This window comes from Anguilla anguilla, chromosome 15, assembly GCF_013347855.1.
Source record: "Anguilla anguilla isolate fAngAng1 chromosome 15, fAngAng1.pri, whole genome shotgun sequence".
Taxonomy (NCBI): Eukaryota; Metazoa; Chordata; class Actinopteri; order Anguilliformes; family Anguillidae; genus Anguilla; species Anguilla anguilla.
Genome location: NC_049215.1, coordinates 20,023,654 through 20,045,613, shown reverse-complemented (window position 1 = coordinate 20,045,613; position 21,960 = coordinate 20,023,654). Strand labels below are relative to the sequence as shown.

The 21,960-nt window shown below is 42.1% G+C and overlaps 2 protein-coding genes across 6 annotated transcripts; one reads left to right on the top strand and one right to left on the bottom strand.

The window, feature by feature from the left end:
* Positions 1-651: 651 nt before the first annotated feature.
* arl13b (ADP-ribosylation factor-like 13b) lies at positions 652-21,596 on the top strand. 5 transcript variants are annotated; one of them, XM_035393355.1, is made up of 10 exons: positions 652-1,526; positions 5,608-5,678; positions 6,423-6,672; positions 16,872-16,977; positions 17,224-17,426; positions 17,798-17,912; positions 18,589-18,748; positions 18,841-18,954; positions 19,354-19,422; positions 20,579-21,596. In XM_035393355.1, the coding sequence occupies exons 1-10, from the start codon at positions 1,468-1,470 to the stop codon at positions 20,590-20,592; spliced, it is 1,161 nt and encodes a 386-aa protein (XP_035249246.1). In that variant the 5' UTR covers positions 652-1,467; the 3' UTR covers positions 20,593-21,596. The 5 variants fall into 5 exon arrangements, with proteins under 5 accessions (XP_035249246.1, XP_035249248.1, XP_035249244.1 ...); XM_035393353.1 differs by having other exon boundaries at positions 653-1,526; positions 20,411-21,596; XM_035393354.1 differs by having other exon boundaries at positions 656-1,526; positions 18,844-18,954; positions 20,411-21,596.
* stx19 (syntaxin 19) lies at positions 8,698-9,582 on the bottom strand (the record flags this gene model as incomplete). The annotated part of the gene is made up of 1 exon (XM_035393359.1): positions 8,698-9,582. A coding segment is annotated over exon 1 (885 nt), but the record flags the coding sequence as incomplete, so codon positions are not given.
* Positions 21,597-21,960: the final 364 nt, after the last annotated feature.

Sequence of the window (21,960 nt, the reverse complement as noted above, 5' to 3'; positions counted from 1 at the left end):
CTGCATTTCTGGGGTTCAAACAGCATAGTCTTATTGCCAGAAATTATTTTTCAATATGTGTAGAACAACACAATTCATGCAGTGAAGTTTAACAATGCATTTGGCAGTCAGACATCACACAAAAAAGAGACAAATATGTAATTCATTAAACTGAAGTTTGACGAGGTGTTTTGATCTGTATGACAGATTTGGATGTATGCAGAATTGTTTGCATTCTGAGAAGTGTACGGACGTTTTACTTAACTTAGCAGTCCAAGACAAATTTCCCCATGGGGACAATAAAATTGATCTTATAGCCTATGAACCTATGGAACATGCAGCTAACCTATTGTACTTTATTATCATTATTAATATACTAGCTAATATGTAATGGACATTCAGAGAACAATCTACAATATGGATTATTCTTCGCTTTATTTAGAAGTTATTTTAATTAATAATCATAACCATGCACAACGACAGATCCAGTCTGTAAATGTCTTATATTGAGCCACAATGTATTTTATTTATTGTATGAATAGGTCAGTGCATGGAAATTCCTTACGAAATACCGTGTGTAATTCTGCATCAGACCACAGACAGCGCAGTCCATTTTGATACACTGTTTCCAAGAGCGTCTTGTCTTTGTCCACTACCGCTGACGCAATCACGGCTGCAGCCATAGCAGCAAGCTGGGACGGTGTAAACAAAGCGATAATATTTAGCTAGCTTGGCTAGCTAGCTTCATTGGTAGAATCCTGTCCAATACTTTAAATATGTTTTTACTGAACAAACATAATTAACGGATTTCTTGTATTTTTATTGATCCGATTTTATCTACATTTGCCGATTTTTTGGGAATATAACAAAATGACATGGTCGCTATGTGTTTAGATAGATAAGGTTATCTGGCAAATAAATCACAGCGAGATGTGCTAGATAATTAGCCAGCGAGCTGCATTACCAGGGGACTTTTCTAGCTAAGTTACCGAATAACGGTAGCGTGGATTATTTACGTTGTCCTCAAACACGGAGTGCATAATGTATAGTTCTGAAATTAAACATATCTACTTTTAGCCTGTTGATTAATGAGTGTTTGGTTCTAGCTAACGGTTGCTAGCTAGCTAACATTACTTAAGCTTTCTAGCTAGCTAACGGTTTCTGTAATGTAGCCATAGACTATATATGCTTCCAGAAGGCGTTGACAAATGTATTCTTTTAATGTTACTGTGTAACCTCGCCGTTTTGTTTATTTAAGAAAAATAAGCTTTTTTTTTTTTTTTTTTTTTTGCTTCTAGACTATCTAGTTTATGACTTATGAATTTATTCTGCCAGTTAACTAACTCGGTAACGTTCGCTTGATAGCAAGGCTAACATGCATGGGGACAGAGTGGGAATGTCAAAACCTGCTGGGAAGCAGATAGTATAACTTAGCTGGGTAGTTGCTTTGCCTATGATCAATCTCCTAACATATGAGTTTGAAGTGCAATGTTCAGCCTGATGGCGAACTGCTGCAACTGGTTGAAACGTTGGCGAGAGCCTTCAAGGTGAGTTTTATTATTATTACATTCATTGTTATTATGTTGTTTTTGTTGAAAACATAAATTGTCAAACTTACTATCTTAACCATTTTTAGTTTTTTTTTTTTTTTTGGGGGGGGGGGGGGGGGGGGGGGACTAAATACTGTGGGATGTAAGTGATTTCATTTCAGCATACCTGTCATAGTTATCTGCAATCCCATCTGTGTTGCCCCTGCAGATTAACTGCTGTTTAAATTAATAATCAGCCTTATCTTATTAAACACCCACATGGTTCAGTGCCCTCCTTACATTTTGTGTGGTTCTTTTTAATTATTGAACTTGTTGTTAGCAGTGTATTGAATGCTATTTGAGGTTCTTGCTGAACAATTGTTGTAACAATATGATGTGACAAAGGAATTGAGTTCTGTGTTTCTGTGGTAGACAGGTGTCAGTGCAGGATGACAGGGTTACAGTTAATTTACCAAATATTGCTGCATGATTATGATAATCATAATGTAGAGTGTCGGATAGATTATGCTGTTATGATGACGGCATGTGCAAGTTTGCGTTGTGTCAGACTGGAGTGGTGTGATTGTGACAGACAGTATAAAAGTCATGTGATGTGCATAGTTAAGTAGTCAAGCCAGGCTCAGCTAAGCTGTGTCATGGTAGACATGGTCACTGTGCTGATGTGACTGTGATGATGGGCTGGTAATAAGATGAGGAAGAAAAGCTGATGGTAATGGTGGCCTGCATTGCTGCTGCACGGCTGCCTCAGCTGCTTCAACTGCAGCGGTAATCTGCAGTCATCCGCAGCTGTCGCTCCATATGTCCCTGGCATCCTGAGCACAGAGAGGCAGGCCTGAGGCTCTCCTGCACAGAGCAATGCCTTGCAAGACCGTAAATGTCCCGCGAGTCACAATGCACTGTGGAGCTCCTGCGTGGTTCTAACCGCTCGCTCAGCCAGTAAATTTGGCTTGATAACGTGTGAAAATGATGCTGATATTCATCCTTCCAATGAATGAGGGGGGAAAGAAACGGTGTGATTACATCGAGCCCTGATTTACAGGAGCTTTTTAGAAATCCCCGCTAATCCAGGATGAAGGGCAGGGCCTGTGGTGCAGGTGTGGCTGGGGGTAGGTGGACGCCGCGGTCTGGTTGAGGCTAGCGATAGAGCAGCAGGGTCGGTTAGCATCGCAGCCCTCCTCCAGCTCTGATGAAGACCTCCTGGCTCCAGAGAACCGTCACCTGGATCGTGCGGTTAATGTCACTGCGGCGGAAATGCCGGAGTTAAGTATCATTTCTTCTGAGGCCATTTTGTTTGTGTGCCTTTCTGTTTGTGTGTGTGTGTGTGTGTGTGTGTGTGTGCGTCGGCCTGGTAATTGGATGGAGTGTTATTTTTCCCATTAAGCTCAAATTCAGTAAGGAAGTGCTTCTAGTGTGTGCTCTGATTTTGCAGTTTGAAGGGCTGTGTTGACCTTATCTCACTGTGTACCTTATGTAGGCTTATTTCATTAAGCCTTGCCCCAATGCTGATAAGAGTTTTCATCCTGAACAGCCACGCTACTTGGTGATGGACGTCCAGATTCTAACTGATTCAACTTTGTTATTTTGTTTTAGAGACATATACTATTGCAATAATATTTGCAGCAGCTGTTGCTTGAAGATGTATTTTATTTAACTCCCCCTCCCCACCACCACACACTAGACACACTGTGGGACGAGTAGTTTTGACAGCTATTTGCAACATTACAAATAGAATCAATGCAACAGACACTAGTACATCATCCACACACCATGGTTCCTAAGGGTTTCCCCCTGTGAGATATGATTCAGAGAGACAATTCAATACTTGTAGGTGTTTAAGGACATGTGCTGAATGTCACTAGGCCGTGTAAGATTTTTAATGAATTCAAGTCAGAATGGAAGATAAAATGATTGCCTCACAGTTATACAGTAACCTATATTGTTTCATCAGTAATAATTGACCAACAAACAGCTTTCATATCTTGCCAGAACTGTTCTCAACTGCCCTCATTTTCCATCAGATTTTTATTAAAAATGTACAATAATGATGTATGATTACAACTCAAGTGGTTAACAAATAACAAATGGTTGTAGTTATTGTGTTTTTTAATTTTCTTTAAAGTGGGCTGATTTTTGGTACCACTTGTATGATCTATTTTGTGTATCTATATCATGTTTATTTCCCTCCCCCATCTGTATACTATGTAATTTAAAATAACATGTCTGATTTGTTCCTGTAAGTGAGATAGTATTTGTTTCAAATTCAAATGAACTATACCAGATAATTGAACTCTAAATAGGCTACCTTGTAATGAACTGCTATTTGTTGCGCAAAGAATTGGGCATTAATTCACCCCAGGCCCCAGTACGATAGAAAGGAAATGGGCTGACAGACATAATGTTTTTAGAGTTTAAAGTCATTAGGCTGCTCTTTCAGTCTGCGTGGCTTATTCATTTTAAGGACTGCTTGTACAAAATGTTTATTTTTGGTTTCTTCTCAAGCTCCCTTTGAGCCAGTTTCTGGGTTCATGCCTCGCCACACTTATAAACTCATTTTCACCGATCCTGGCTGACTGAAAAGACCACAGAGAAACACTTTTCAGACATTATCGGAACAATACCGTGAAAAATAGTGGCTATTTTCTGGATAATTCAGTGAGGTCATGACTCAAAAGTTTTGTATTAAATACATTTTAAATGTAATTGGCTATAAGCTGACTCATTGCAGCTCTGTTAACAACCAAAGACTAGCATCATGTTTACCTGTTTTGTAGAATTTTATGCATATATCATAATATAGCCAAGAGGTACAAATCTTTGGTGCCAAAATCTAGTAGGTCTGCTCTAGTAGTTCTCAGAATACTAATTAAGGAAGTCCAAATTGGTGCTTATGATTATTTTCTTGTACTACTTAATTTTGGGACATGAGAGAACATGTAAATGCTCTGGGTTGGTGTAGCTCCATAACAGGTGAGACTGAAAAGATCTTCTAGGAGCTGCAGGAGCTGCAGGTGTGTGAGCTGGCAGGCAGGGACACACTCCAGCTGCACAATCTCAGTACCTGGAAGCAGATCATTCTCAGCTGTACCAGTTGGAACTGAAACAGCACTGAGGACCTGAACACCTGTGTTGGACTGTTATCGGAGTGTGTACGGAGTTTTGGGTCAATTAACAGATGCTGACTGTGGCTGAGTCTCACAGTCTGTGTGTATCCTGTGTATTGGCCAGCCAGGAGCAGCCTTTTCCTTGACTGAGCCGCTCTTCCTGCTAATAGAGCAGTGTCTATTGTGAGGGCAGCCCAACTACATATGTAGGCCTCAGTAATCTGCACAGTTACATTAGTGCATATTATGTACACATTGTTTATCTACTTCTGTAAAATATCAGGCTATATATGTGCATAGTATGTATCCAATTCCTCATGGACACATATGTTTCTAGCTTTGTAAGCTTCTCTTGAGTTGTAAGGACCCATACACCTCTAGAGAAACCTTCAAAGCTACATACTTACTATCCACATACATAGCCTGATATTTTACTGAAGCAGATTTCAAACTTTGCTAGAATGGCAGTACCCCATCTGGGATTTGAATCTACAGGCCAAGTTCTTCTACGATGATACTACACCATCCTCAAGAGAGACCCTAACTGTTTTTTCTCCTCTTAACTGGCACACAGATCAAATCCGAAGTTTGATCAGATGATGAAAACATCTGTGCCATATCGGTGGCAGTGATGGATGCAGTCCAATATTGCTTTTCCACTAGAGTGCAGTTTATGTTTAAATTCCTGCCGATTAAATAAAAGCAAATGTTTTATGACATTTGGAGTACCCAACGGAAACGGTTCTGCACTGATCAGCACACAATCTGCGGCAGTATTTGGATCAGGGATGAAATCAAAAACAAAGAAGGGGAATCTTGAATTCTGATGTGCCAGCAATTGTAACTCATTTTCACAACATTGGTATATTTCCTGAGTTTTAATGCAGCTGTATTATAGTTTGCATTGGTGTTACCTTATTTTGTCTTAGTTCTTATGTTCTTTTTTTTTTTTTTTTTTTTTTTTTTTGCATTTTTAGGAAAGTAACTCTGGTGATGGTGGGACTGGACAACGCAGGGAAAAGCGCCACAGTCAGAGGGATTCAGGGAGGTGAGCTTTTCCCCACTCTCAGCTCTGCATGTCAGCTGCAGCTGCATTAACCTGCATGAAGCATGCACACACAGCGTTACTGTCAGAAAGGCTTGCTACACGGGGCTCCATTCCTCCATTTCAGCCAGTGTCTTATGGGAGGGATGGGGGATGCTTTGAATCGCATTCAAGGACTTTTAAACAGTGGGAAACTGTTAAACTACAGAAAAATATATAGCTACATATTTTTTGTGTGCGTGCGTGCGCATCCATTTGTGTTTGTGTGTGTGTTATTTTGAAGGCTTAATTTGATTTAGTTGTCAATTCAATAAAATAACTTTGTAACGCTGCCTGTGAGATAAGTGGTCCAGCTAACAAGCTTATGCCTCCAGGCAGCTGAAGGTCTAATCTGTAAAGTGGTAATCAGTAAATGTTTGCATTTGAGTTGTTTTTAGCAGGCGGCAGTAACATTTTCTCGTTATCATTTTTAATATATAATAAAGCAAGGGCAACTTCTCAGACATTTTCAAACATTCATTGGTTGATTTGTTTGCAGGCCAGCAGACTAGTTTGTATGGCTTTCACCCATTAAAATTACTCTGGAATATACCTGTTATCATGAAATTTGATAACTTTTAAGAACCATTCTTGTAAAACTTATTTTATATTATTTGATGGGATATTTATATTTTTTGGTTTTATGAAGTATACACATCCTATCTCTTACTAAATTTTTTGGTTAACAATTTTTTTTAATGCATCTAGAAAACCCAGAGGATGTGGCCCCCACTGTTGGATTTTCCAAGGTGGACCTGAAGCAGGGGAAGTTCGAGGTGACCATCTTCGACCTGGGCGGGGGGAAAAAGATCCGGGGCATCTGGAAGAACTACTACTCCGAGTCGTACGGTGTGGTGTTTGTGGTGGACTCGAGCGACGTGCAGCGAATCCAGGAGACCAAGGACATCATGGCCGAGGTCCTGCGCCACCCCCGCATTGCCGGGAAGCCCGTGTTGGTGTGAGTAGCAGAACAGGCCCTGTGCCCGTGCTCAAACTGCACCGCTGTGGCCATTATTACCACATCTCTACTGAACCTGGGGTTAATGTGGCACATCATTGTTAAAAATAAAAAATACCTATTTCTCTCTGTTATTTGATCTAAATATTTTGCTTGGAGAAAGGGAACAGATTAACAGAATGGTTCGTAAGGGGACAGTGTATAGTTCCTGTGTACTCCCTTTTTAATACACTGGGTGGTGTTATTGCCTCTTGGAACAGCTGCAGTTGAACTTTGTTTGAATTGCACATTTAGTGGGGAGAACAGAAATATGAGCAGAAGTTGGATGAAGTTTCTGGTTGGTATATCATCTTTCTTTTTTATCCGTGTTCCATTCGCCATGTTCCTTTCTTTCTGTCCTGGCATAGCATTATTTTCTTTAGGACCATAGGAAAATGAACCAATGTAGTTATGAGTAAGTCAATGTCTGAAACCATTTCCTGTACTTCTGGGGAATGGAATGTGCTGTATAATATAATTTGCTTGAATATGCTGTAGCTAAATCTGATAGCTATTTGTTTGCTAATAGTTTCAGGTTATAAAAGGGTCAGACAAAGTGTGGAGCAGTAGATCTGGGTAGGCACTGTTGGCTTACTTACTCCACTCTACAATATTGTTGACCCACCCTTTGTTTGACTATAGATTCAGTACTTTGACCTGGAGCACATTCTCGGTCTCCATGATACTCACCACTCTTTCCTTTTTCCGTCAAACAAGTGTTTCCAGTGTCTGATGTGAACTCTCAGCCACACCCATGTCTTTGCACTGTTTGCTCTGACATCAGACGCCTGGTGACTCACTAACACACATCCTCAAACATGGGCTAAACGTCTCACTGGGCGTTAATGAGAGAACCTTCCTTGTTCTACCAGCATAACCCACTGTACAGCTTACAACTGTGTGTATTGGTGGGGAAGTTGGACAGTTATAGCTATGAATTGAACAGAAATTAAATCGGTATGCCTCTATATTTAATATGCTTCAGCTGTAGTAGTTACATTGCAAGTAGGGCACCTGAATAGATATTTTGTTGTTCCACTGCAATTTATGTAAGCACTGTAAGGGATGGCTCATTATTTTGTTACAGAAGTTGTTTTCTTAAAATAATTTGTTGAAATTTATGGCTTTAGGATCACTTGCACACAACGCTGAAGGCAAATTAATTCCTCATCTTGCTCAGTAACATGTTCTGTATTTTGATACTGAAAGGCTTCATATGGTACTACTCTTTAGAGCATTTTCTCTTCGTTCTGAGACAGAAACATATTGAACTCAGGAAAGTTAAAAATATATTAATAGCATTTATGTAAAAATGTTAGATTAAAAATAAATGAAGAGTTTACCACACTATACAGTTTACATCTTTTTAAGCATGCACTTATTTTCCAGCACAAATAAGCCTAATATCGACTGTCATTTTCAGGCAGTTTGCAGTAGAAGTTTTTCTCACTTCTTTCCAATTTAAAAACATTTACTTTATGATAAATAAATAAATACAGAATTTGAAGGGTGTGAAAGTACTTTTAAAAAATAAAAAAAATTAAAGAAAAAAGATTTGTTTTGATAGTTTTTTTTTGCTGTGAAGCACTTTGTAGCTTTTTTTTGGGTAAGTGCTATTTAAATAAAATGTATTGGTATTCTAAACAGTACACAGCTCACTGCAATTATCGTTATAATGTGAGGAAGTTAACGTGCAACCGTGAGATGGTTAGCGTGCTAACGTTAAGAAGCTAGCGCTCTCCTTCAGCATGGCTCAGTCAGCACGCTAACCCTCAGCTGCGCTACTCTATCGGGGCTTGCCGTGCCCTTGTCTCTTATCTGTGCCAGACTGATGTCCAGGCCCCTGCAGTATGTGGTGGGAGAAGAGCCCTCTCAGTGTCTCTCATTCTGTTGCCTGACCGCTGTGTCAACTCTGCGCCAAGCCTTACACAGCTCACTGTGCCAGAAAAAGATCATTATTTTTTTTTCTTTTCATGGCCACATCTTTTTTTTCCAAGGACAGCAACAGCAGCACAGTCTCCTGATGGGGTTCTTCCGCTTGTATCTGGCGGCCATTTTGAACTTCTCGCAGGTGACCGTCACGTAGTCCTGCGTCTTTTCCACGTTGGCCTGGATGTTCTCGATGTGCTTCCCCTGCTCCTCGACCATCATGTGGATTTCCAGGAACAGGTCCCGCAGGTCCTTCATGTTGCTCTCCAGGCTGAGGAGCTCCTTGTGCCGCTGCTCGATCTCGGACAGCTGGGCGCGCGTGATCTTGGCCTCGTGCAGCACGTTCTCGTTGAAGACCTCCCACTGGCCCTGCGCCATCATCTCGTCCACCTCCTCCTCGGACACCTCGCGGCCGGACACCTCCAGCTGGCGGATGATGAACTGCTTGCACTTGTCCTGCTTGCTGACCAGGGTGTCGTTGTACTGGCGCATGACCTGCTGGAAGTGGCGGAGGAGGGCGGTGTGCTGGGCACGCTGGATGCGGACGGCCGCCGCCGCCGGGCCGCCCCCGGCCTCGGCGCTCTTCACCTGCTTGGAGAGCGCCTCCAGCCGCTTGTGGATGCTCTCGGCCCGCAGCTTGATGTCGCGCGTGATGCTGCTGTCCTTCTTCATGACGCTGAAGCGCCGCATGGTGGCCACCAGGCTCTTCTGCTGCTGGCTGAACGCCCGCACCTCGTTTTCCAGCTCCTCGATGGCCTCGCGGATGCGCTGCACCTCCGACAGGAAGTTGTCCAGGACCGGCTCCTCCTCGAAGACCACGGCCTGCGGGAGCGCGAGGGCGTCGTCCTCCCCTCCATCCCCTTCCGTGCTTAAAGGGCCGCTGTGCGGTTCCTCGCTGGCCGCCTTCGCTCTCTGCCTCAGCTCCTCCAGTCGGTCTTTCATGGTCTCAGGCAGCTAAAGGGACGGGGACCCGTAGTCTCAGCAGGAAAGGTGACTGGCTCTCTTTCTTCCTTCAGCCACGTTTGAAATGGACACCGCTGCACTCCAATATATCCTGAGATAAAGTAAAGGTATCTTTAGCTCATAATTGAAGTAGAAAGCACACAGATTCAAATTACTTCAATGATTTCAGCCCTCTAATTTCATTACCCAATGATTTGTTACTTGTAAATCGAATCATACAGGTGAATGCATTGAGTTTGTGATCATAGCTGATCATTTTGGATGACTGATCACATGGCCCCATGGTCCCCGCCCCCGTTATTCATGTTGACAGTCTTATGTAAATATGTACTTTGGTGTGGTGGCTTGAAGTGACAACCTAGAAAACACTTACATTCAACAGCCTTATGCAAAACTATATCTATAAATATTTTCATAGTGAGTTAAAGACAGTATTTTCTTTTTTCTTTGAGCGTTTAGCAGTTTATTGTTTTCCCAGTCTGATTTATCAGTGGGTGTAATGTGAGATACAGTGAATTTCCTGAACATGAATGCATGTTTGTTCCCCCTTTGTTTACTTCCCTTGTTTGAGTTTTATGAACAGAAATAGATTTGTCAGGTTTTTCTGTTCTGCACAATGAACTGATTTCCATGGTGTGGTCCATTTCTCCCCACTCCTTTTTAATGATGGCTCATGCTGGTTCTGAATTACGAGCTGCCTTCATCATTTCACATTAAAGATTATACTTTATATTTGTTTAAACATTATAATTTCAGGATGGCTGGGAATTCAGTGTTCAAATAGACATTTTTACTGAAGATGAAGTTAAAATATGTAGAGGTGATTGTACTGCTGCCATCGTACATACAGAATTTCTGTGGGAATAACAACATTGAGATATTTTGGTGTAGCTAGAATGCTTACTCATTTAAATCTAGACTGAATGCAGATATGAGTTGAAAAGAATCATGTCCAAGTAAGGCAAAATGGAGCAAAGGGCTTAATGGAGACAGGCATCTTCTTTAATAGCCGGAAATGTAGACCAAAACAGGAAGGGTAGCGTACCATAGCATAGCGTCTGGGACTAGCAACGAGTTATGGCCCCTGAAAGATTTGCAGATGAATATCAGAGAAGCTAAATATTTATAGAAATTCCTTTTAAATACTTTTTGAATTTTCTGCCAACAGGAATCATTTATTGCCTGCCTGAAAATAGAGACTGCATGGTGTATAGAGAATGTTTGGTGTATAAGACTTGTCGGCATATATCACGTTTTCACTGTTGAAGGTAGTATGCTGATACATTTAAATCTTTAGGCTCATCATAACTTGAGAGAAAAAAAAAATGCACCGAGTGCATTGACTTCAAGATACAAAGGAACGATTTATTTTTTGACAGACAGGCACCACCTACAGCGTTGTGGGTGGATTCTAGCATGGAATCCAGCTTGCTTTTCATACATTTGTTTTTAACTGCCACTTGTTTCATGTTATTCTTGAGAATCGTTTTTCTGCACTGAACTCCAAAGTTTCAGTGTATTTTTTCTGTTAACACTGCCAGTGGGCTGAAATGCACTAAAGAATGTTGACTTGCCGTTTTGTCTAGAGCAGACAGCCAGTCTGGTGCTCAGAACCCTCAGCCTTTTTATTTCACTGACAAGAAGGAAGTTACTGACAAAAGGCTTTCCAGTAAAAGGTGTTTATCATGCATTCACTCTCAGTTTATATATTATTTCCATTTGCTTTTAGAATTTATACGTAGAATGATCTCACCTTTCTGTTCTGTTCTCCAATTTATTTATTTTTTTAAATAATCACATAAGACTCTTCATGGAGTGTTTCTTTTTCCTTCTATCTGACTTGCTGTTGGAAGCCCCATTAAAGATGTGCTGTTTCCCAAACACCCAGGGAAGGCTGGATTGCATGTGCTATAGGTATCGCTAAGCACAGTGTTTGTCGGTTGAAGTAGTGCTAATGTTTTAGCAGTCAGAGGTCTTTCTTTAGCCTCCGTGTTACACAGAAGAGCATGTTTATAAAGAATAGACCTAAATGTGATAACATCAGAGGCTAAATCCAACTTAAAACTCATCACTGCATAGTTCTAGTCTTAGGCAGCAGTAATTGTACAATGCATTAGCATCTAAACGTACACAGGGAGCACTGCAACTGAGCATGTGCACTCCACACAGTACTACAGGACAGATAGCACCATTTTGAAAAGACTCATCTCTCACTGATAACAATTTGTGACCTGTATACAGCTGCTGTGTTGTTGGGAACTTACGTAGCGGTAACCCAAGCAACCCGTCGGGATAGCGGTGGGAGGGGTTGCTAATTGCTAATCGTGTCCCACCACTGCAGGCTCTCAGTTACGGTTAGCCAATGACACAACAGAGGCCCAACTCTACAAGGAGCCTACTGTATAAGGGCCAGTCTATTTTCTGCGATGGGCGGCTTTTTTAGAACTAGCCAGTTGGGTGTCTGATGCTCATTATTAACTGCCGTTTTGTGTTCTCTTTTGCAGCCTGTGACCCAGTTTGGCATGTGTTCCATTGCTTCACAATGCATGTGTGGTTAGGTACATGCTAACATAACCTTTGGGAAATATGGGAGGAAGGATGGGATGTATTGTTCATGAAAGTTGTTTTTCTCTTCTAGAATCAAAGAAAGTGCAACAGATCTGTTAGATATTCAATTTCAGGAAGGGGATTCCAAATGGAAAGTACAGTGAAACTTTGTGTGTTCATATGGCTCTCTCAATCTTCTTAAAGGGAATGATTATTAGTTTATAGATTATTAATATGAATGGCTGTTGTTTACTGTCTGAGGGAAAGGCCTTCTTCAGCTGACCTGGATTAGGGTGGAAACATTTTCTGGCTCGGATCTGATTAAAACATTGCAGAAGCCGTTGTTCCATTTGCTTCCAATTTAAGATGACGTCAGCAGGCTCAAAATTAATGAATTTTTGCTGTTGGGAAGATTTTGCCTTGGTGCATCACCCTTTTCCTGACAGACGGGTTAAAGGAACACACCACTACTAAAGCACCCAAAATGCTAAATAACTTAGCCTGCTAGAGACTTCAGACATAGGGCAAAAAAATAGCCAATATGGTTTTCGACTTCATACAACATGTTGTCTGGAATTAACCTGTTGATATGTTGGGTAAATTCAAACAGCTATATCCACTTGCCTGATGAGAAGTAAATTATATTGAAACTGAAGGGACAGCAGTCCTGCCATTGTTAACTTTATACAATAGAAAATTGTGATCACTATAACCAAGTACAAATCCATGGCCATTCTCTGCAAGTTTTTGTGGTCATTGGACTTAGTGACCTGCAGTTCCTTTCATCATCCTTGGCCCTGTAAGGACAGCGACTGAAACTCAATTATGAAAAGTGTCATCTGCTTCATAAATTAGATTGTTTTTGGAAGGAACCCTATAAAATTTAGATTTTGGGGGGTAATGACCATTTTAGTACCAATTATTTTTAGATATGGAGCATTGCTTATCCTAAATGCTGTCAGGTAGACAATTCATGGACGTCATGTACTATTGAGTTTAACTACTGAGGCATTGAGTTTAAGGTGGGTGAAGATTATTAAAAGTAATTTTACTGGAGTCAGTATAATAATATTGACCTACACAGGAACTTAAAACATAAAAAACACATTCTTGCTGGCGAGTAGGAACAATATAATAAAAAGTATACTTCCTTTGTCTTCAGACTGCATTGTATATGCCTGTGTTCAAATAGTGGCACACTGACACATTCCAGCTTTCTATTTGAGCATAGATATCTTTACATTCACTTCACAATATGTGGGGTAGTTTGCCCTGCACTTGATTTATGTTTCTCTTTAGTGTTATAGTGGAACTCGTTAGGCATGCTGGAGTCCCCACAGGGCTTCAGTGGGAATTTGTGTCATTAGTTACGTCCTCTGTAAGCAGAGAGAGCAGAGGAGAGAGACGTATGCAGAGATTGAGCCATACCCCTGATTCTATCTGTTCATCTGAGGAAAACCTGTTCTGCGTCTCATTGCAGAGAACTTTGGAATAAATGGATTAGACAATAACATCTTATCTTGGAACACCAGAAGAATTTTCAGAAACTTCTCAGAACTGCTCTTCTTTCTTTAAAAATATTTGGTCAAAGTTTGAGAAGATTTTTACCTTGTGTCTTGTTTCATTCGGAGCCCAAAAAAACAACAGGTGTTAGTTTCCGGCCAAGCTTAGGCAGTGGATGTGGAAGCCCAGTTTCCAGCCTCGGTACATTTTGGCAGATCAGGACGAGCTTTTTCAGACGGGGGGGGGCTCAGAGGACCTCCTCAGCTTGACCTCCCCAATCCTGAGACTTCCACAGCGCGTTCCAGAGGAGCGAAGCAGGCAGCCTTTACGAGCGAGTTTCCCTCGGTGAACTCCTGCCAGCTATCCGAGAGAGAGAGGAACGGCTGAGGCTCCTGGGAAATCTGGTTCAGCCAGTCCTGGCCCCGCCTCCCCTCTCTCTCCGCAGAGAGGACTTTATCTGGCCAGAGCGGAGGGGGCCCGGCTCATTAGGCTATCTGAAGGCTCCAGGGTGTCGTGGTTGAAAGGACTGCGGGAAGGCCGCATGCAATGCCAGCTTTTGTCCTGGGCCCGTCGAGTTTGGGGGGCCACCATAGGAGCGCCCAGGCGCTTAGACTGATCGTTTCTGACATGCTCCTGAATTCCTGTGTGGTGAAAGGGGGAGCAAAGACGGATTATAAACTGTAAGCGCTTCAGAAATCAGATGCCTTTCTGAAATGCTTGCCATTCCAGAACTGGGGGAGCTGGGAGAAAAAATAGGTCTGTCGAAAAAGTCAAAAATGTAACTAGACTGCTAATATTTCTTCCTTAAGTTCCACGGGTTGCGAACTCCAGGCAGTGTTTCTTTGCCATCCGGCTGAAGTGTTGTCGCAGTGACGAGGTTTCACTGATGTGATGTTCCATTAACATTGCATAGCATTAACCTGTGGCTGCCCCCCCGTCCCCCCGTCCCCCCGTCCCCCCGTCCCCGTCCCCGTCCCTCGGAGTGCACTGCTGCGAGGGAAGGCTTTGTCGAGACTGTACTCTCTTCACAGCCAGCAGGAAATTACACACACAAGCAAAAAGCATCAAAGGGGAAACGCAATGCGTGTTTGCATTTGATAATGTTTCATTATGCGTCACATATTAGGCTAAGTGCTGTGCTACAAGTCTCTGAATTCTGAATGAATCTTCTCAATCTAAGGGTGTCCTGCCAGTTGAGGGATGTCTGCCAGCTAATGGAAGGGAAAAGCCACGGTCTTGTGCACATTCAGGCGTATTATAACCTCCAGGCCACAATTACTTCTCTGCATTCACAGCTGTTATTCAACCGTTTTATTATACAATATTGGTAAATGCGTCATACATCATAATTTGAAAAAAGCTGCATAATAGAATTGAGCTGAACTGTTAAAGGAGCTGACCTTGAATATGTATATTGTTTACCATGTGTACAAATGGTCCTGTCTCTAGCCACGAGGCATTCTACGCTGTAGACGTCTGCTCTGATACAGATTTCACCCTGAAGGAATGGCTTGGTACAGTGTACATAATTATGACACAGCGGTTAGAACTATACTTTTGTTTCTTTTTATTTTTCAATTTTCTTTTAGATGGCATGAACAAGAAACTGACACTGTAATGGGATGAAAAGCTATCAGCATTTGTTATTTACTGCTGCTTTTAAAAGTCAGTGTAAAACTGGTTATTATTTCTGATTATATTTGAAACCGTACAGAGCGGTATTTATATAGAATGTCAGCTGCAGCAGAAGACAATATTTTTTCTACCCGAAGGCCATTGTGTGCCATATTGAAACATCAGGAATGTTTGCGTGATACTGCCCAACCAGTTCCGTGGTTAATTCTGAACGGGACAAATTGAGAGAATGGCTAAACTTGTTTCAGAGATGCAGTATTCAGGTGTCCGACAATGAATTAGGTGACAAATATGTTAGTGACGCATTTTTCCATTGTAGTGAATCATCAGTGTGAGGTGTTGATGTTGATTGTGAAAACTTGTGTATGCTTCAATGGAATGAGAAACATCCATCCATTATGTAACCCGCTTATTCTTGGTCACGGTCACGGGGGGTGCTTGAGTCTGTCCCAGCATGCATTGGGCAAGAGGCAGGAATACACCCTGGCCAGGTCGCCAGTCTATCACAGGGCACACACACACCATTCACTCACACACTCATATCTAGGGACATTATAGAGTCTCTAATTAACCCAGCCTGCATGTCTTTGGACTGTGGGAGGAGTACCCAGAGGAAACCCATGCGGACACGGGGGAACACTCCACATAGAAAGGCCCCGGCCGTGATTTGACCTTCTTGATATCGCTATTCTGTTTAAAATTGTTACTCATGGTGTACTGATCAAATAATGTGATATGTTTTATCAAGGGACATGGTGTATTGAAAGACTAAACTACAGAAGAGGTTTTGTTTTTTAAGCCTAGTTTTACTTTGTGTTTTTGGATGGCCCAGGTGTATTCGCAGGCCTGTCCGATCACTGCAACTTCCTCCATCAGTTTGGGAGAGTGCAGAGATGCGTGTGCGTGTCCAGCTGGACGCTACTTCCTGCAGTTTTATCTGCACCATGCCGGCTGAGCTGTGAAGTCATTATGCTGGAGGACTATACCTCATGTGCAGCTGGCACCAGAGTCCGATCCGCCAGGGCCATCTCTATGGTCTGACTAGGTTGGGGAAACCCTGCCGACCAAAACCCTCCCACTCTGGGTGATGTTAGCATACTGCGTTTTACCTGGACACACTGCCGGGCAGCCCCCTCTGTAAAGCTTTATTGAGTCTGCTACCTGAGATCATCTGCAGAACTGACGTTAACGGTGTTTAAAGACATAACCGCACAAATGCACCCACGCACATTGCTTCCGGGGAGTTATAGCAGATTAACTGCCATGAGACATTTAATAAGCATTGGTATTCCAGCCAAAGCGATTAAAACAAGCAAAGAAAAACTGGCATTTGGTAAAAGGGCTTTTTAGCACAAATACGGCACATATGTCTTTTGCATGTTGCTGAAGGTGTGCCTTACTGTGCTAATCCAGGACCCAGCTATCTAACCATGACCTACTGCCGTTCCTAACAGGACTGTGCTGTTAGAGTCTCAGGGAGCTCTATGAACCCTCCATCAGTGACTGGAAAAATACAGCATACAGATCGCACTTCAGAGGTTGAAACCACTTTACCCATAATCCTTCTTTTCCTTTTCCCTCAGGCTTGCCAACAAACAGGATCAAGATGGGGCAATGCATGAGGCTGACATCATCGAGTACCTGTCCCTGGAGAAACTTGTGAATGAGAACAAATGTCTCTGTCAAATAGTGAGTATCTCTCTGTGGGCTGGAGGGGAGGTCTGGTTCCAAATATTGACCCATGTTGTTGAGCAGTAGAATCCTCCTGCGCCCTGAGTTACTCCCCAAATAGCAGATGACCAGAGACAGCAATAAGGGCCCCAACAATGCAAATTGCTCTAAACTTTGTAATGCATGAAACCGCATGACCTTTAGTGGCATTAAAGTGAATGTTTAGTAACAGGAACGACTTCACATCTGTAATAACTGTGGCAGGAGCCGTGCTCGGCTGTCCTTGGCTACGGGAAGAAGCTGGACAAGTCCATTAAGAACGGGCTCAGCTGGCTGCTGAGCAACATCGCCAAGGACTACGAAGCCCTCAACGAGCGTGTGCAGAAGGACACGGCGGAGCAGAGGGCTCAGGAGGAGCAGGAAAAGAAAGAGCGCGCCGAGAGAGTGCGTCGGGTCCGAGAGGAGAGGTGATGCTCTCTGTCAGGCGCACCCTAAAACATGGCTTTAATCTGAAAAGTTACTGCTTTAATCTGATCTTTGATGGTAGATTTCTTTGATTCATTTCCTGGTGGGATGACTTGCAAGAGTTTGGAGTTTTGACCAAAATTTTGAACAAAACTCAGTACTGACCTGTACGAATGCAATACGAGTAATGTTTCTACAAGTGAAGGCTGGTTAATATATACTCCTGTAGCCCTCCATACACAGCTTCCTTCCCATTCCTTGGCTTATCATAGCCTAAGTGCAGTGATAAAAATCAATGAAAGGAATGTCTGAGAGTGATGTGAGTTCATGGGGGTAAGACGTGTCTGCTGTGATGTTGTGTGTCCTCTGTCAGGGAGCAGAGGGAAAGAGAGGAGGCAGAGCGAGAGGGTAGGACCCTACAGGAGGAGGAGCCCGATGATGTCAACATGGCCAACCCCTTCCAGCCAATCAGCAATGTCATCACAGAGGTGAGAGTGCTGATCCATATTGACTCAGAAAGTGCATATGTGGCTTCATTGCACCAACAAATCTTCAGGGCCCAAATAAATGAGGTGCCTAGCTTTAAAATTATGTTGGTGTCTAATCATTAATATTGTAGGAATACGCTTCATTACTGTATTTACTTAAAGACCTTTTCCCTTACTGTGATGTATTGGTTATTTTGCGTGCAGTAGGCTTGCAGGAAATTCATGTAAAAAGCTACACGATTATATTTGTACCTTTTAAATATTATTCATGGGGACTAAGTTTTTTATTAAGGAAAAAGAAGAATGGTAATATCATACTTTGAAACTGATCTGCCTCCTTAAATACTTTGTTTGGATGGTTGGATGTTCCAAGGGCAGCACTGCTCAGGGGAACTTGTGTCTGAGGCTTTCCCTGTATATACAGTTTGTGTTGAGAGAATGGGACGCTACCAAACACTGCCCACAGTGCACCACTGATACTGCCTTTACCAACCCTCCTTACCATAATTCACTACTTTATGGCACAGGATTGAGGAACTGAAACTCAAAGAGCAAAGAATTGGCAGTTTTGCCAAAAAACATGTGCAGTGCAAGTCCCGTCAGGTTGCATTGGATGAAATGTGTTTGCGTGTGCATGTGTGCATTCATGTCTGTGTGTGTGTGTATGTGTGCACAGAATGAGGACAAGTTGAAAAAGGAGAAGGAGAGGAAGAGGCAGAGAGAGGCACAGGAGGAGCAGAACAGCCCCACCCTCACACAGCAGCCACAAGAGGAAGAGGAGGAGGAGGAAGGAGAGGAGGAGAGCGAACGACAGACCCCAGAGAGCGCAGAGTCAGGTGCGTGTCTGTACCTGTCACTCGCTCAGGTAAGAGTGAACCTTGAAAGGTTAAAAAAAAGTGGTTTTGTGATTTTTTTAAACCTGTCCCAGCAGACCAAGCCAAGAAGAAGACCAAGAAACTACGCCTGAAGAGAAAGCACAGAGTAGACCCCTTAAGAACAGAGGAGGTGGCCCAAGAGAGCCCCACCCCCCCACCACCTCCAAGTAAGGACATCACTGCAGATGAGAGCCCCGCCCCTCCCGGGCCTTGTAGGAGAAAGTTACACTGCTGTACCCCAGGTTGAAGCCCCACCCCTACTGTTCCCCATTAGGTGAAAGCCCCACTGGTTCAACGCACCCACTGCAGTGCTAGGGTACAGCCCTTAACTCCACACCCTGCCTCCCTCTCCCCCCACTAATTTAGAGTTATGGCCATAAGACTCAGCAAGACTGCCAACATTTCAGCATTAACATTTTCAAGAATATTAAAATCTGAGTTATTACTACTGTTTGCATTTAATGGATGAGATATTCAAATGAATGAAGATTTACTTTGTTTACCAGATAATTGAAGAACCAAATCAGTGTGCAGATATTAATATGTCAAATGTTTTGTTTTTTTAGTTGGATGGGCTACTCCCAAAGTTACTAGACTTCCCAAACTTGAGCCTCTTGGAGATACAAGACGTTCTGGTAACTTTTTAATGTCCATCAGCCTGTTAGCCTTTGTGCATGTCAACCATTAATTCTCTCTCAATTTGATGGATGTACCTTCATTTCAAAACGCGATCAGCTGTCATTTGTCAGCAGCGCATATTGTCTGCATTATTAATCTCATCACCCTTTCTGACACCCTCTTGTCTGTGCATGCCACTGTCCCCTTTCCTGGGTTAAGTATACTATGTGGTCATTTGAGAGATGGAGTTTTGAAGTACACTCAACTGGATGGCAACACCTATATAGCCCAACCTTTCACATGCCCATGTAACTGTGAGCCTAGTGTGGACTCCTCATCTAGGCTAGTCCAAAGGGTTTTCTCTGGCTCCTGACATTAGAGGTAATTGGTGATTAACCAGTGCCCTTTCAGAGAAACTATTCGTGGTAAATTTATGCAGGGATCCAGGGTTACTCTCAAGGTCGAGTGCCTTGTTAGCCTTTATAAGCAGTTACCTGCCAGTATTGTAGTATTGTAAGCATCACAGGTAATGTAATATGAGCTTCCTCTGGAGCTGTCTACAGCTGACATCATATTTAAAAAGACTGTGACTAAAGCAGCTTGTATTAGACAATGTGGTGTTGGGGTATTTTTTTAAATGCTCCAGATAGCAATAACTGGTCTCTCCTGAACATAGGAACTTAAGTTATTTCATGTGCTAGGATAAGCAGTGTTATTGTAAGCCATCATTGATTTGTGTTACTAACATGCTTGTCTAATGTTTTTCTGCTACTAATGTCCTTAAAATTCTTTTATGAAACGTATTTAGTTCAAAGACTGCCCATACTAATGCATGCCTATCTGTTTACAGCATTTTTTTTCAATTCCAGGTTTGCAATACATTGTGTGACTTTTTTTTTAATGTTAATTTGAGTCAACTTGTGTTGACGCGAGCGTTGACCTGTATTTGGATTCAAACACTGAACTGTGGTAGCTACTAATGAAATTATGCTCTCTCCCTTCCAGATTTCTATGGCAAACCCCTCCCTCCCGTCTCAGTTAGGCAAAGACCTAATAGTGACACTCATGATGTAATTTCCTAATCCTTCTGTGGCTGTCCCCTCCCCCCCACCACCACCAAAAAAAAAAAAAAAAATCATGTATCTTTCATTTTATTTATTTTCCCTTTCCAAGTACGTGGAGTATAGAAGTTTACAAGAACATTCTGCCCTGGATTAGAAAACTGACACCCAACCAACACTAACTGCACGGACAGCGACCCATTTCCAAGAGGACTAGGATGGACCCTTATCTCAACCCTGCTCTGGAGAATTTAATCTACCTTCAAACTGACAGTCTGAAGACTCAAGTTAGGAAATGCGGACAAGAACAGTTCAGTGTTTCCTTACGTGCTTCAAGAGAACATTATTTGTCTTCTTTCATTCTTCAGCATGCATTTGCTACTGGCTCTTAATGGACTTCAAAACCCTTTGACAAAGAAATCTGCAAACTTATTTTAATTTTTTAATATATTTTTTTCTATTGCTTAGTTATCAGTATTTGTACAGAGTTTGTAGGCTTTTTGTGGTCGCTGTTTTATTCTTTGCTCATTCCATTTCCAAAGCCTTGTATGACTTTCAGGCAAATTCTTCATTCTGCATTTTTTATGGGTATCTTTTCCATAAAATATTTTTTTTTTAAACCAATAATGATCTTAAGAAAAGTTTATGGGAAATAATGTTAATAGGTAATTTTCACTAAACTGCTACACCAATCAGATTTTCCAAGGTATTTAAAGCCATACTATGCAGGATTTTTAGCCTTGCTGTGGTCCTGTGTTTACAATCAAAGAAGTCTCCTGCTGCATCATCAACCCTGCCCACTCAACTTCTTTGAGGGCAAGAAACATCCTTGAACGCAGCAAGCGTAGCTGACTGGCTAGAGGTAATGTTACTTGCAGGTCCAACAGAAAACACGCGAAATTCACATCCCTTTTTTCATCCTCTTGGTGAACTTTCGTTGTGGCCATCAAGAAAAATCAATTCCGGGGTTGACTCTAGTTTTTGAACCCTGTCATTTTACTGTACTAGTAGCTAGCTACAAACGCTCTGCTGAAATCTGTTACCACTCCACTTGCTCTGTAGCCTGTCACCCCTCCCCACACAAAAAATAGCATAATTTCCAGAAACATCCTGAACATACTTTAGAAGAAAAACAGGCAGAGGAGCATGAATTAGATATGACTGAGCATGGTTACTTTATAATATTTTCAAGGTAAAACTCCTGCATAGTATGCATATCCTTCATATATAATGCACATTTAAAAAATATGAATGCGCAGGCAATACTGGCAATACTACCTGCACATTATGATGCTAGCATTGTTGACTGAAACGCATTTTTATTCCTCCTGGAGAAGTTGGATATTAGGACATTAGCGCAGTAAACTTTGTTGAATATACGTAAGATAAAATGTACCACTAAACCTGCCGCTTAAAAATGTTAAAAGCCCTGGGCTACAATGTGGCCAATGTGTTCACAAAAAAGGGATTGCAGCTTTATAGTTCCCTTTTAGG